The 17271-nt window shown below is 39.4% G+C and overlaps 1 protein-coding gene across 3 annotated transcripts in view; it reads left to right on the forward strand.

The window, feature by feature from the left end:
* Positions 1 to 2291, forward strand: part of GABRG3 (gamma-aminobutyric acid type A receptor subunit gamma3) — a 748674-nt gene extending 746383 nt beyond the window's left edge. Inside the window, exons 6-7 of one of the 3 annotated variants that reach the window (XM_088025219.1) lie at positions 1430 to 1476; positions 2028 to 2291. In XM_088025219.1, the coding sequence (XP_087881345.1) occupies positions 1430 to 1476; positions 2028 to 2291 (311 nt within the window). Of the gene's footprint in view, positions 1 to 642; positions 649 to 1429; positions 1477 to 2009 lie in introns of all 3 variants that reach the window. The other 2 variants (XM_088025220.1, XM_028087281.2) reach the window with 2 other exon arrangements.
* The last annotated feature ends 14980 nt before the right edge of the window (positions 2292 to 17271 follow it).

Here is a 17271-nt window from a genome sequence, read left to right on the forward strand (position 1 = left end):
CCCAAAGAGACAAGCCATGAGACACTATGGACTCTGAGAAACAAACTGAGGGCTCTAGAGGGGAGGGGGATAGGGGGTGGGTTAACCTGGCTATGGGTATTAAAGAGGGCATGTACTGAATGGAGCACTGGGTGTTATACACAAACAATGAATCATGGATCACTACATCAAAAATTAATGATGTAATGTATGGTGATTCACATAACATAATAAAATTAAAAAAAACTATTAAAAAAAAAGGATGCCCCAATAGGCTACCAGTTGTGAGGCTGCATGCTCTACACTTTTACCAGCTTTCCTCTGGTTTTTGACTCCAGACTTCTATGGACATATTCAAATTAACATCCATAAGAAAAAGGAAAGGGGCACAATGTTTCCTTGTAACAATTGTTTTTGATAAAAATATAGTTGATCCTTAAAAGAAATACAGTTAACCCAATAATGTAGGGGTTAAGGGTGCCGACCCCCAACACATGCAGTCAAATATCCATGTAGTCAATAACTTCTGACTCCCCAAATACTTAACTACTCATAGTCTACTGTTGAGTGGAAGCCTTACCAATAATATAAGTAGTTGATTAGCATATATTTTGTATGTTATATGTATTATATACTATATTCTTACATTAACATAAGATTGAGAAAAATGTTATTAAGAAAATCATGAGGAAAAGTAAATACATTTGCAGTACTGGGCTTATATTTATTGAAAAAAAAATATCTGCCTATAAGTGGATCTGCACTGTTGAAATCCATGTTGCAGGGGCAACTGCATGAGGTACTCAAAGATGCTTTCTAATGAGTTCTGAAAGGTCTCTCTCCCAGCAAGGGACAAAGGATCTAGCCAGCCAGCTGAGAACTGGGTTTGTGCATCCTCTTCTCCCTTGATTTCAGGCTCCACTGCTTTCACTGGCACACTTCAGTCCCTCAGTTCAACCAGCACAAATAACACTAAAGCAGAAAGGCAACTATGATTTTTATTTCTTTCACATTATTCACTCAAATTTAGAAATATATCCTCTTGACAGACTTCAATTTAATACATAATTCATAGTTATTTTGAAGAACTCAAACAAGTGTCTGAAGAATTGACAAGTCTGCTGCTATGAAGAGTGCAAATCAGGGTCTTGAAGAAAAGGGCATATTCACATAGACATCTTGGAGCTGGACTCATATTCCCAGGTCTTTTTCCCTACATCATTCCCGCTCTTCAACTTGGTCTATTGGGTTGGATACCTGTATCTCTAAATGTCGCTATGGTGATGAGTGAAGAGCACTAGGTTTCCCTCTTTACCTTTCACCCTTTGAGAAGCCACTTCTCAAAGTTTAAGAGTGATTCCTCTCATTTATGAGTGAACATAAGTCATCCTCTCTCCTTTACCTGCCCTACAGTCACTTTTCCACATCAGAAGGAGAGCTTGGGAAGTAGAAAATAAAACATTCCAATTGTACACATTTTTGGCTGTGACTCTTGATATGACAAGTGGTGTCTGGCCACCACACACTGAAAGCTAATTTTTTACATAAATTACATGGAACAAGAAGATTCTCTCATCATTCTTATATAGCACAGTTTTTACTATTTACTACTTAGGTAAAAAACAAATTTATCTCTCCACATTTTAAATGTACTGCTTAACACCTAAGGGTTTGTAGACAATATGTACATATTTACTCCCAATCAATCAAAAAGTAGGCAGAACAGAGACTTGAAATGGTTAATACACATCTGAAAATGTGCTCAGCCTCCCTCATCAATAATCTGAGATATGCAAGTTTTGAAAACTGCACTGTACTCTTTTTGCATTAAATTTGCAAATATTGAATTGGCAGATTGAACTCTCAAAGATCAAACTGTCCAGTACAGAGATGGGGGATGTGTGGGAAGGGGCATGGCATTATTCTATTTATCTAAAGGGCAGACATAACATACACCTATTGCTTGATTCACCTTGGGCTGTACTTATTGTATTTCATGATGATTTTTGTGTTGTTCTTGTTGCCTACAGAACTATTCTCTCCTCGACATGAGGCCACCACCACCTGCAATGATCACTTTAAACAATTCTGTGTACTGGCAGGAATTTGAAGATACCTGTGTCTATGAGTGTCTGGATGGCAAAGACTGTCAGAGCTTCTTCTGCTGCTATGAAGAATGCAAATCAGGATCTTGGAGAAAAGGGCGTATTCACATAGACATCTTGGAGCTGGACTCATATTCCCGGGTCTTTTTCCCTACATCGTTCCTGCTCTTCAACTTGGTCTATTGGGTTGGATACCTGTATCTCTAAATGTTGCTATCGTGATGAGTGAAGAGCACTAGGTTTCCCTCTTTACCTTTCACCCTCCCCAGACCAGTAGTGACCAACTGCAGTAGGAAGGAAGGACACTGCTCAATTTATCTGAAGTTATACATTACCTTTGAGCAGTACAGGAGTATGTGGCAAATATTTCTATTATGTATTTCACACTCACACACATGTGTGCACATACACATTAATTGAGTCTTAAAGTGATATTCTTGCTAATCCCTTATTAAATCTGTAGCTTGGTGATGTTTATGAATGGTTTTTGGATATTGAAAGCAGTTGCCAATTGTTGCCAAGAAATCTGTAAAACATGCAAGCAAATAGCCAAGAAGATCTCTCAGGCCAAGACCCCTTCTATAACTTTCCTTTGCAACCCTTGGATGTACCAGTGCCCACATTCGTGGAGCCACTGCTTGCTGGTACACACTCATGCTGACCTCAGCCCCACGTTCTTGGGCAGTCTGAGTTCAAATGTGAACTGCAGTGAGTTTTGACCCAGTTTCCTCTCCCTGTGTCCTCTTTTACGCAGGCACCATCATTGTTACTTAGCATTCCTTTATCAAATAATTTCACCCTAGGCTTGGGAAGGGTGTATATGCATCCACAAGTTTCTAGTTGAGAAAAAAATAGGATTTTAAAAATTCTCATGTTGCTGAATTCAATGATGTTTATTGCCTCTGAACATCAGTTACCACTTTATTCCAAACTACTGAGAGTCAGCAGTATTTTTAACTTTGGGTTCTGGGACTAGTTCAGCTGGAGTTCAACATTTTACCTTAGTTGTGTTTTACTAGACCAAAACACTACCCCAGAGTATGCGTCTTGCTTATGTTATGCTATTACAGGGTCAGTGATTATCTTCATCTTGCAAAGACAGATATATAGCATTCACAAGATTTTGTCTTGAAAATGCTTTCCAGAGTGTGAAAGAAATGTAGATAGAATTTAAAACTTGCTTAGGGAATATTAACTTTCAAGTCAAATCAACCTTAGATGCAAAAACAAGGGCAATGGCTATCATCAATGATATATTTTGATGAACAAAAATTATTTTATACTTTGAAATATGAATACGTAGCAAAATCCCAAAGAAAAGAATCCCCTGAAATTATTACTCTTTTGATATTTTTATAACACAAAACTAACTTGCTTCTTGATGTTAGTTCTTTGTTATGACTGGATGCCAGTATGTACTTCACAAGACTCTTCAGAAGCTTCCCACCATTGATAGGGAAAAAGAAAGTCCTATAGTTCATTAATAATGCTTTGGCATTATTAAAATTTTGGTACTAAAATTTTGGTACCAGTATCTCTGTGCTTCTCATTTTTCTCACCCAGAAAACTGAATTAATTTTATTGGAAACCATATAATTTTATTTTAATTATCTAGTGCAAATATGATTATTACTCAGAAAAAAGATAAAATAATATACAGAGAGAATATATAAAAGTACTGATTTCACACAATTTACTGGATGCAGACCAGACAGAAGGGGATGGGAGTGGAAGAGGCTAGAAAAGTAAAATTAGATGAATCTGTTTACTTTTATGAACATCATTCATATCAAGTAAATGCAAGTATATTGGGACACAATCACCCAGTTTTCAAGGACTTAGTCTATAAATAGTGTGAGATATTCAAGCCCATTGCTTTTCTTCCTGTCAACTCCCTGCCATTTGATTTGATAGTTGCTACATAGGCCATAAGCCAATTGGGTTCGATCTAGCAAATTCATCTTAAAATATAAAATAACAATAAATATTTGTGGAGAACCAGGTTGAACCTATTGGCTTAATAAAATTTCTACTCTATTGGAGAATTTCACCTCCTAGCATCCTTGTTCTGTTTCTTATGCATAAACCACCCTCCCAACCTGGCAGTGGTAGTTTGGAGGCATCCTGACCAAAGGAATTTCTCCATGTCCCACCAAAGCATTGAGTACCCATGGAAGGTGGCCCAAGGCCAGTCTTCTTCAAACATAATTTTCAATTTTATGAATTTATAATATCTAAATATGAAGAATTTCAACCCGTTACGTCTTTTAAAAAGTTCTGGAGGGAAATGAACTTTCTAGTGAAATTCTTCTTGGAAGGAAAATAAACTTAGAACACTTTTATAACATAAGTTTGGCCCAATTTTACCTTTAAAATTTTATTGATGCTTCTTGTTTCAAAGCCACTTATTATTTGGGTCTCATTGGCAACTCTTATGAAATTATATATATAGGATATACGTATCAATAACCTGTTTTCTGAATCCAACCATTCTCTTCTCCCTGACCTCAGTCATCCTGCTGATCTAAACACATTAGTTATCATTCATTTTCCATGAAGGGAAACTTTCATCTCAAGAGAGTCTAATAGATGTTCACTCACAACGTGTAAAATTCATTTCTGTACATACAGCAATCTACCCACAATGGGTTCTGACTAAAAAGAACTCAGACATCCCTTCAGAACACATTAATGTCAGTTTCTCCGCAGCCTTGCCTGTTCAAGTTCTCTTTATCAATTTCAACTCCTGAGATGAGCCTTCAGTCCACAAATAGAGGAGAGTGGCATGTACCTCATGCAGATGCAGAACTCAGGGGCTTGCTTACTAAGTATGTATGAGTTTACCTTTAGGAGAAAGGAAGAGGAGAGGCACAGGAAGAATGTGAGGGAAATGTATCACTCTTAAATTGAAGGACTCTCTTTCACCAGTATGCTTGGTTAGTAGGGTTTGTGTAAGGTGTATGGATGTAAGACTGTTCTGCACAGACCCAGCACCCTTACAGCTCTGCGCAGCTTGCTTTGCATTTAGACTTGAGAAATACTTTTGTGGTTTTGTGGCAGCTGGTGGGGAAGTTGTCTGAGTGACTGGTATCCTAAAGGTGCTACTGTGTTCCTTACTTTCAGAAATACTGTAAATTGGAGAAATGAGAGTTCTGTATTTTGAAAAGGATTTCTAATTTCTTACCACTGTGGATCATACTTACAACTGTGACTGTCTCTCCTTTAGGATGCATCCAGCTTGAGAGATAAAGAGAAGGCATTTCACATTAATGGAATTAGAGAAAAATGCCTCTTCAGAGCCTAGAAAGTACAGTCTGTACAAAGTCTCAACACCAATGACCAGAGGAGAGATTCTCAGGTACTGGACAGAGAAGGAAAATGTTACTATAATTTACTCTGGACCCAGCCAATACTGACCCTAATTTGCCCAAAATATGCCTTACAGTAACATATAAAGCTTATATCATACACATCTTATAGATTTTCCATTTCCTGTGATCACATGTATTTCATGCCAGGTTTTTTTATTGTTTATGAATGGATGGAGACAGCATTTTCATTTTTTTATGTGCCAAGCAGTCTTATCCTTAATTGTCTATCAATCAGTTAAGAACACAGTTTTTGTGGCTTCAATTGGAAAAATGCTTGTTCTCCATGGCAAAGTATTTTCAGGCTACATAAGGGAAATTGGAGCCTATCTAAAAGTCAGTGACATAGTACTTATGATGGGATATGAGTGTCCACATAGAATCTTCACACCAAGTCTTTTTTACCTAGCCATAGCTTGCTGCAGTAAAAGTGTCTAGACATATTTTTGCTGCTCTGCAAAATATCACAGTCTGCAAGCAAAGGTGGGTAATTGACAACTCCATTTTGCATTAACAAATACTTGCCACAACTAGGAAGCAACACACTCTTTATCTAAAGGGCTAGAAAACAAGACAAACAAAACCTCTTTTTCCTTGATCATTTTTTATCTCAGCTGCCAGTAACTGAGAACTTTCTGTGATTTACTTGCAAACTTGAAGAATTATAACTGGTTTCTAACCATTAAACTTATCACTATATGAGATCAAAATTCTCAAGACACAAAGCACCTTGAAATCTCTCCATAATCTTGCAACTGTCTGCTTTTTCTGAAAGTTTATGAATGATACACATATGAAGTTTCATCATCAATTTCTGTAAAAAAGAAAAGTTAGTGAATGATTTGGGATAAACATAGATATAAATATACATTGAAATGTTTATGATTAGTCTTGGGCTTCAGAACACTATTGTTTTTAAAATATTCAGAAGGGGGTCTGGAAATGAGGGGAAACAGACTGTAAATACACTGTAAATGTGAAATTCACAATTTTCTGTTGAGTCCCCTTCAAATTGCCCAAAACTGAGGAAGTATGCAATCTGTACATGTTTCTTTCTCTCAAATTTGCCTGTAGGAAACCTTCAGGTTCATATGGTTTAGAAGTACCTCCAAATTGTATAATAACATCCAAAGAACCAACCAAAAAAGAACAATTCAGGCTAAATGACAAATCCCTTCTTGTAATTCCTTCTTGACTTACTTTTTACTTAAAAATAAATTTCTATCATTATAAGGAGAAAACATGTATATGTTGAGATAACAGGATAACAACTCAGACATTCATATCTCTGGGAGAATAAAAACTTGGCTTTTTAAAAATGTCTGATGGTTTTGAAGACTAGAGACTAGAGCAATTCGAATCCTCCTTTTAAAATTTCTTCTGATTACAACTCAGCAATTCCAGGCTATAAGCCTGGTCTAGTTCTAGTAAAGTCAAAAGACAGGCTGTTCCCTACTATTTGTTTGTTTGTTTGTTTTTTTCAAAATGTCCTTTAGTTAAATGATGCTTTGGTTTTTAATGTTGGCAATAAAATACCTTAAGCCTCTTATTACTCTGCTCACATAAAAAAACAAATTTTAGACTAGTTTAAATCAGTGTTAAAAATTAGTTGAACAGTCACTAACAAGTTTTCAATGTTTTGAGCTAATCAAGTAGGTTTTTCAGATTGTATAATATAGGAACATGAGCTAGAAAATTAGGAAGACCAAACACACAAACGTGCACACACACACACACACACACGTGCATACACACATACATACTTCCATACACACACATGCATACACACAAAGCAAACACTGCTTGAATGCAACATTCAGGTAATTGAAGGAAATGTAAATTGTTGTACTTGAATTATTCAGATAATGGCCTACTTTCACCACTTTATTTGTCGAATTTGTAATCACAACACAGTTTTCCCAGCCCAGTGGACCAGCTCCACAAAGTGAGGGTGATAATGGTTCCTGCAGGGAAGTAAGGTCCTCTATGTCTGTTGAACAGTTTAAACTCAACAGATTGGAAAGAATAGTGAAGATTGATTGTCAGTAATGATATCCCCCAGAGTGAGAAGGTAGCTGCTATCTTTTCCTCTTTTCTAGTTATTTGGAGTTTCTTCTTTGTTTTTCCCACGAAACAGTTATTCACAAAATAATTAAAGTTCCCAATTTCCATTAAAAGGTAGAAGTCCCAACTCACAGTCAGACTGATTTTCAGGAACAAATGACAAGTTCTTTGATTTGATTAGAATTTATTATAATAGATTTTTACTATGCACTGTTCATGTTTATAAGAGGAGGGGTTTGGAGAGGTCAGTTTGTCAACTGAGTGAAAGCCCCCCAATACATAGAGCAACAGTTTAGTCACTTTGATGGGGAGATCAGACCACCCCATCCTCTATCTAGCCATGACAGTCCCAGTCAACCCATCCACCATTTAGTTAACATGCCCCATTCATTTAGTCTATGCACTGGTTAGTGCAGGGTAGCCCTGGAACCTATAGAAAAAGTTTTAAAAGAAAAGAAAAAAACTGCATTCTGAAGTAACTTTCAATGCAATTGCAAAATAAGTAATGATGATAGAAAATTCACATAATTTGCTGACTAAATTTTTGAATTCTGTGCCATATAGGATAAGATTTTAGAAGAAATAAACTATGCTGCATCACTATAACCATCATCATCATCACCATCACATCACCACCATCACCACCATCACCATCATCACCATCATCATCACCACCACCATCATCACCACCATCATCACCATCACCATCATCACCATCACCACCATCATCACCATCACCATCATCACCATCATCACCACCATCATCACCATCATTACCATCACCATCACCATCATCAGCACCATTATCATCATCACCATTATCATCATCTATATCCTTTTTCTTGTTCCATACTAGTCCTTAGCTATTGATCCAAAACAAAGGTTTAATGTTTTTTCCAAATCATTATGAAATTAGACTTAAATTAAGAAGAAAATGGATAAGTTTCATTTTAGTTTAAATATTAAATACACAGATCATAGCTTAAAATGTTGCTTTCCTAAAACATTTCCATAACTTCTCTGTGTCCCCCCAGTTCTATCTATCCTTCTTCAAACAAAATTTGAAACAATTCCTTAAGAGAACACTCCACTTACTTTCATTTATTTTGGGTTTTATATTTGTTTGCTTTGTTTTATCTCACTTGGCTTTTGCATTCTTTTTCATGAAGATAACATATGTATTGGCTAAGAACTTTTTTCCCTAAAATGGATGCATCTGTGGACACCACAGATTTTCTTAGCCCAAAAGGACAATCAATATGCTTCATATTATACAATTTGGGTCTGGGCTTTGATTCTCCCTAATTTATCTTGAGATTTTTACTTTGAGATAGAAATAGACACAGGCAAAATATATTGATTAAATTTACAGTGTTTTATATTATCTGTTTAGAATAACTCTATGAAAACAGTGTAAAAGACACTTTCAATCATTCTTGACCTTCAAAATGACTAATTTTGTGCTAGTGAACAATGTTTACATGCATATATTTGTAAAACCACATGACATGTTTTTCTTTACAAGCAGCTCCTAGACTGAGTGAAAGGGTCATTCCTCATGAGTGCTTTTCCTATGGAAGATTTTAGAAGAAGAATAATTTTCAGGGATTGGGCCTGGGTAGTCTTGTAAGAAGCAAAGGGCCATCTTGTGTTTACATGCAGTGATGTGTGTATTTGTGTATGTATGTACAGTGGTAAAACTGGAACAACTTATTAATATGTGTATTACTCTACCCATCACCCCAAATGTAGTTGAAACAAGTAGAAAGGAGCACAGTTTCCTAGTGGTAGTGTATTAGCTTACTAAGCATTTAGTTAAGGAAAAGGGAGTGAGGGAGAGAGAGGAAGAGAAACTGACAATCTCTACATTTTCTGGAAATGTGGGACCACATTCTCTCCTAAAAAAAAAAAAAATCAAATTTAAATACCTAATCAGAAGTTGGTTTTGAGTTCAAACAAGGCTGCCTCCTATTGAGAACACCTGATCATGTTTTTACTTGAGTGCATATCTGAGTGATTACTTGATCATTTGTGCAGGTGGCCAATATCATCTGATAGGCTAGAAGTAGTTCTCAAGATGTAGGTGGCAAGTAGCCATCCTCACACTTGTTTAGGACACAGCTTTCCAATATAACGTGAGAAAGCATCTATCAGGGGTCTGGTGTGAACCATGTGACATAGGAATTAGCCATAGTGCATGGACTGTCCTCTCTTTTTGAAGCTTGTGTAGGAAGTAAAACCATTTTGAGCCCTGGGAGATGCCCTAGACAGAAAGGAAGGGCAAAAGCACAGGTCTGCTCTCTGCCTCAATAGAATCCTTCCTGCTTGTGAAACCATTTCCTTCAGTTGGGAGGAAGGTAGAGGGATTCCAGAGCCTGAGAGCATCTTGGAATCAGCTCTTAGCACACAGTGCAGACAAGCTTGGCCCCAAGAAGGGGTCCACTCTGCTCAAGTGCGTGCACCCAACCCTCTCCAGCAAGTGGACCAAGGACCAGGCCAGGGTCCCTGCCCTCACCAAGTGGCCTCCAATAGCCCCTGCTCCCCTGTCGTCCTAAAAGGGCTTGGAAGCCCTGACTCCCAGTCTTCGGGCCATCTTGGTCCCTTCCCCACTGTCCCAAGACAGTACTGAGGTCCCGCTGTCCTCCTCCCCTCTGTCAAGGACGTAACTCCCCGCTAACCGTGCAGCTCAGCTCGTGGTGTCCTAGTGAAACGAGGGCGCACTAGCGCCCGACGTGCCTTGGCGACACGGGAGGCACCGCACCCCGCTTCGCCTGTACGGTCCTGCTGCAGCCTCTAGGCCCCCTGCCCTTGGCCAGCTGGGCCTGGTGGCTGGGCCACCCTCTGTATTTGTATTTGGATTCCTACATTTGTACTTCTAATACAAATAAATGCACATATTGTCAAAAATACTTGAGCCAGGAATGAGCATCTTTCTGGTTTGGGGTGACTGACCAGGAGGCTGGGGAAACGCAGGCTGGGGTGGAGATCAAGTGTACAATTCTATATGACTCTGCCCACCAGAGGGGCATGGCAACAACTGCCCCTTTTGGAGACTCAGCTCCCTGCTCAGTCCCACACAGGGACAGATTCTGCAAATGTTAAAGGGGAGGAGGTTAAGTGTCTTCTCTGGCAGAAAGGTTACAAGTGGACAGTGTCCAGAGGAAATGCCTTCCTCTTCCACTCCTGCCAAAGCCCATGAACAGAGATTTTGAACCCATCCCAGAGAGCAGGAGGCCCCACTCCAGCCAAGCCAAGGCAGCTGGTGCCAGCCTTCAGGGCCTCACCTGAAGCTCAGGAGTGGATTAAATAGTGTTGGCAGGGATCCTACACCTTCTATGCATCTGGAAAGGAGAGCTGGCTACCCCCAATGTCCAAACACTGGCTCCGTGGGATGGTGCTGTAGCCCCACACTACGTAAAGGCAAACCTTCACAAAAACCACAAACCAATTACAACTACAAACACTGCAGGCAGACAGAAAATTTATACTCTAGTCCCTTTGAATTGAGCACATATACTAAAAATGAACAACCCCAGGTCCTCTGGCTCATGTACTATGACTTCAACAAGACTGGACTCTTCAACAAGAGGACGCCACCTCTTCTCAGATGGGCACTGTGCTGGTGGGAGGGGGGGGGGCTATGAGACATTTTCTACCACCTCTGTGTGTTTCTAGCTCTGCTCTCAGTCCTAATAGAGGACTCCAAATGTGATACTGTGTTTTCAGAAGTTGATAAGACCTCTCCAAGGTATCTAGTCTGGCGTTTTCAGCAATTACTTCTAGGATTACTTCAATCTGTGCTTAAACACTGGTGAACATTTCATGTTCTTAATTGCTTCCTCTTACTAGAATTGTCACATTCTCCCTTGTCTGTGGCCCCTTCAGAGATAATTATAACAACAGCTCTCATGTATGGAGGACTATGTACTAAGAACTCTGCACACATTGAATCATTCAGTCCTTCCAGCACCCTGTGATGGAGGTACTGTTTTGTCACCATTTTACTGATAAAACAACTAAGATGTGGGTTAAAATAACTTGTCCAGTACTGTAAACCTAAAAAATGCAGAAAAAAATATTTAAAGGCTAGAAATATGACTTCAAGCATTTTAAACCTCCTGTGCTTAGTGGCTACACACGGCCAGTCAGTGTCTTGAAAACCTTGATATTGTGGAGTGAACTTCTGAGACAGTTCTCTTACTGTGGTAGCAATTTACTTTTTAATTAACTTAAACACACCGTTGTTTGGGAAAGAACATCTCTTTCAAAGGGGCATCTAAATAATGTGTTAAAATGGCACACTGAGGTGATCTGTACTTGGTAGGGATCCAATAAAAGCTACTCTCAACTAAAAAGTAATACATAGAATGTTCACTCACTTGATTGCTTGACTTATAAATTAAGAAGAGAGTTCATGCTCAGGAGCTGAAGGTACTAGATGCAGAACAAGAACTCTAGGTAAAAGAGAGACTTCATAAAGTCTCAAGATTTGGGACCCTGAGACTTGGAGTGGCATGTTTAAACTTCTCACCTCACACCAAACTAGATTCTCTTTTCTGAAAACCTTTCAGTGACTTTCCATGGGCCATTAGCCTCATTGGTCCAGGCCCAAAGCAAAGTCTCATCTAAGCACAGACCAGAAGGAGTGCCTCAGATCTTTCCTAGGGGAGATGGCAGGTACACTTGGGACACAGCAGCATGTTAAATATTTGTATTGAAAGGATGCTGGGAAGCCTGCCTGGAAGTTATTTTAAGGGTTTTAGAAATAGAAGGGACCAACTATAAGGCTGGGCTGGCTGCATTTATATATGAAAGGATTAAACAGCACCAGCAATTAATTTTTAAGGTTAATGATGAACTAATCAAGAAAAATGACTATTTAAACCTGGATTCACAGTGGTATTCAGCCAAAGAAATTGAGATGCCCTCACTTCCTTGATATACCATAGAGGAAAAGCCTAAGTCTTTGTGAGGTGGGAATATTGGAAGGGGTCCATCATGTGCAACTAATCTATCCACCATCTAACCACAAACAGGGACACTTAGGGTTAACCCCCTCACCTAGAGGCTAGGAAAGTCATCGGTGAGGGAACCCCAGCATCAGTGGAAGCTCAGGGGAGGCTGCAGATGATGGAGATGTGCTACCATAGACCTGAGATCCCTGGTTTCAGTTGGAATCATTAAATCTTGGAGTAGCAGGGCCAGGTGGTGTGACTTAACCTTCAGAGGCAGTGGACTTAATGAGCATAAAAAGCCCTAGGAATGGAGGAGAAATCAGAGCATGTCAATCCACAAATATCTGAGGCAGTGGCTAACTGATGCCAAAGTCTGTAGGAATGACATAGATGCAAAGCCTACAAAGGTATTGCTTGATGTATATAATCAGGGAAGTTCTAGGGCAAGCAGGCAGAAACTCATGCTGACATAATAAAAGTTCACGGACCTTACTACAGCCCTGGATTAAGCTGATTCACAGAGTCCCCTTGTGGCGCATGAACCAGATCCCTTTGAAAGGGACCCTGCATCATGGCTAAGTATATCCTGAGATTCCTCCTCTAAGCCTTTCCTAGAGAAAAGGAGCTATTTATCAGAGTGACTGTGTCAGGAGAAAAGGGAAATCATCAAAATTTCTAGAGTTATTTGATATTGGTTATGAATGTTAAAAGTTCCCTGGGAACACAAAATGACACTAGGTCTAAGGTCACAGTGGGGCTATGGAAGTCAGGGCATAAACAGTCTTTCTTCTTTCTCTTTGCCTGTGCCAATCCTCCAGGAGGCCAGAGGACTAAGGCTCTTAATATGTAATAGAAGTACACATACTGTAAATCTGATGGAATCTCCACACATTTGTTCTTTGAAGACTGAGAGACAAAGGCTTTAATAAAAAGCATTCTAGGGACCCCTGGGTGGCTCAGTCAGTTAACAGTCCTACTCTTGGTTTTGACTCAGGTCATGGTCTCAGAGTCATGGGATCGAGCCCTGGGTAACTCAGTCAGTTAAGTGACAGACGCTTGGTTTCGGCTCAGGTCATGGTCTCAGGATGGTGGAATCGAGCCTGGAGTTGGCTCCATGTTCAGTGTGGAGAGGTTCTCTCTCCCTCTCCCATGCCCTCCCCCTCTCTGCCTCCCCCTACCCCCACTCATGCTCTCTCTTTCTCAAATAAATAAATAAGAAAAAGCATTCTATGTGCAAAAGTGTTTTCCAGTGAAGTCACAGCTAAATCTTGCCGAATGAAACACATGATGGTATTTAAAGGAAATAAAACCAAATTACTAAAGTAACCAAGATATAACTGTTCATGTGACAAAAACAGTCACTTTCTTTTTTTTAAGACTTATTTATTTATTTTAGAGAGAGAGAGAGCGAGCATGAGTGGGAGGAGCAGAGGGAAAGGGAGAGAGAATCTCAAGCATACTTTGTGCTGAGCATAGAGCCTGACTCAGGGCTCAAACCTAGGACCCTGAGATCATGACCTGAGCCAAAACTAAGAGTCCAACACTTAAGTGATTGCACCACCCAGGCACCCCAAAAGCAAGCATTTTCTATCATGGTTAACACAATATCAACAAAGGGTATCACATATCTTTAAACATCAGGAATATAGAAGTTAGGGATAAACATGTTCTTATTAAATCAGTAACAGAAAAACAGAAAAGCTCATGGTTTTATTTTTTGGGGGTAGTTGAGGTAGGAGACAAAGTGCCTTTTTCTTTCTGACTGTGTTCCATACAATGTTCCCCATGATGTGCTACCATGGGGGTTGTCAGTTTGCTTCCATATTCGCTGACCCATGGAGTGAGGACTACTACAGTATGAAGGTCAAGTGGAAGCTGGCCTAGCTGCCCCAGTTTGCCAAAATAGTAAATCCAAAATATTGTGATATCCCTGGGGAAGTTTCAATCTCCTTCCAACTAAGATGTAAAAGATGAAGGGGAGATGATTCTACCACCCTTCTGGAACTTGCACATGTGTCTGGTACAAAAGCTAGACAGACCTTAGAGAATGACTTTTTGTGATAAGTGACTTTGGGGATTATTATAAAATGAATCAAGTTACAATGCCATTCAGAGATTATTCCAGATGTGATATATTTTCTGGAGCAAATGAACAAAGTTTCTGGCAGTTAGTGTGCAGCTACTGATCCAGGAAATGTTTTGATTTTAGTCCCAATTAATGGACACATTAAAAAATGATTGGCTTTCATCTGCAATGGCCAGTAATACACTTTGACTCTAATACCAGAACAATGTAAACTCATGTGCTTCTGTCATAATATATCCAGCCCAGAGGGACCTTAATTATATTGATGTACACAGAGCATTATACTAGTCCATTTCAATGGATTCAAAATTATTTAGGTCTTTCAAATGGCAGAATTAAGAATCCTAGATGCTTTAGTAAGAGACTCATTCCAGAATCCAATGAATTCTGGGGAAGCCCAGAGTCCCACTATATGAGTGACTTTCCTAGGAGCAAACTGATCTTGAGCATGTCTAGATAGTTCCCTTACATGTAGAGACAAATTGTTCCATCTTCAGTCACACACAATAGATAAATAAATATTTGATACATCTCTTTGGACTTTGGAAGCAATATACAAAACATGTAGATATAATGTTTTGACATATTTATTGCATAGCGCATAAAACTGAAAAGTTGGGGTAGAACCCATAGCAAAAGAAGTATTTGAAGTAGGCCCTAGATAGGTACAGGCTGAAGTGCACAGTAGGCCTTGTGACTCAGTAGAGCCAATGATATTTAAGGTATTTGTGACAAACAGGGATGTTGTATGGAATCTCTGACAGGCTGTAATAGGAAAATCACCATGCCTACGCCTTGAGTTTTGGAGCAAAGACTTGTGCCCCTCTATTGACAACCATTCTCCATTCCAGTAGCCTTTCCTGGTTTGCTAGTATGCTTGTAGAGATTTAATGACTGACTGTGAATTGCCAAGGAAGATATGTGGCCTGATAGGCCCATCATAAATGGAGATGCTATGTATGACACCATGCCTGAATAGAAGTGGAAAGCATAAGCAATTTTGCATGAGCAGCAGGTACAGATTCTCATGGTATCAAGTCCATATATAAAGTAACCATGACAGAAGGGATTGAGGACATGCATAGGTGCAAGAAAATGGACTTTCCTTCACCAAAAATGATCTACCACCAATGAGAGCCCATCTGTCACCAGAGGAGACAAACTCTATGCTTTTTTTTTTTTAAGATTTTATTTATTTATTTGAGAGAGAGAATGAGAGAGAGAGAGAGAAAACATGAGAGGGGGTTGGGTCAGAGGACGAAGCAGACTCCCTGCTGAGCAGGGAGCCTAATGTGGGACTCGATCCCGGGACTCCAGGATCATGACCTGAGCTGAAGGCAGTCGCTTAACCAATTGAGCCACCAAGGCGCCCCTCTATGCTTCTGATACAGCACCATTCCTTAGGGACACAGCCATCCACCTGGCAGTTTCATTACATAGAACACATCCTTGAGCTAGTGGTGAATGGTTCCTCTCTTTGGAATAGATAAGTATTTCTGATGTGAATTTACCTTTCCTACCAATATGGCCATTCACATATTTACACTCCTTATTCATTGCCATGGCAGCCCACACAGCATCACCTCTGCTTTTCAGGCTGATACGACTTGCCAGAACTTAAGAGGTTCTCATAGATTTATGAATGGTCTAGAAACAAATGCTCTTATTGGTGGGAAATGTTTAAATGGTAATGGTATAATGATATAAGCAATGATGGACAAACACACCACAATGCTCCAGTCAGATAATCCACACTGTCTAATAATACTAGCCATAATTCATTGAGGACCAATGGAATAGAAATAAAAGGCAAAAGAAATGAAGTGTCAGAGCAATTCAAGTGTTAACAGACTCATGAAAAAGAGGGCTGACAGGTTTCTGGACACTCACCTTTAATCTGATCTGTCTATCCCTCTCACCTTCTTCAGCTTGCCATTCAAGGTTTGAATATAGCATAAATCTCCTCATATGAACACAATATGGAGCAGAAAATCACTGTGAAGTAGCAAACATGGGGCCAGCAGACAGGTGCATATACCCGACCCAAGGAGATGCAGCATCTGGCATTTTAAAAGTAAGATGCAAATAAGTACAGATCACCTGGTGACAGAAAGTTAAATTTTATGAATTTAACTCCTATACATTTTTCCCCCTGGGGGCGGAATAAGTGAATAAACTAAACAAGTAAGAAAAATGCAAAGTTGAGAATAATCTTCCACAAAGAAAGCCTTTTTAAAGATAGAAAGTTAAAAATGCCACTCTTCTCCAATCCATTTTCCCCTTCCATCCACAAAGCCTATTTTGCCTGATTCCTCATTTCCAAAAATTAGCTGCTGATAAACATGACACCTGGGGCTCTCGCTAAAGTTAGGTTCCTCCTAAGTGCCCCCTCTGTAGATTCTGATTTTATTAGGTCTGGAGTAGGACCCACTATTCACAATATGCATTTGTAAAACATTTATCCAACTAAATTGGGAGGAGTTAATGTAGAGGTAACATGAGAAAGGTGTGATATCTGAGCAAAGCTCTTCAGTTGTCCCCTTAGAATGGAAGGGGGGATGCAAATCATAAATCAAATAGGTATATCTTTGAGGTTGAGAAGTTTTGTTTTGTTTTGTTTTGTTTTTAGATTTTTAAATTTATTTTAGGGAGAGAGGGAACACGCTCAGGGGTTAGGGGCAGAGGGAGAGGGAGGGAGAATCTCAGACTCCATG

Source organism: Eumetopias jubatus, unplaced genomic scaffold (assembly GCF_037043125.1).
Source record: "Eumetopias jubatus isolate StellerSeaLion01/CBP00866 unplaced genomic scaffold, mEumJub1_p1.0 scaffold_7, whole genome shotgun sequence".
Classification (NCBI taxonomy): domain Eukaryota; kingdom Metazoa; phylum Chordata; class Mammalia; order Carnivora; family Otariidae; genus Eumetopias; species Eumetopias jubatus.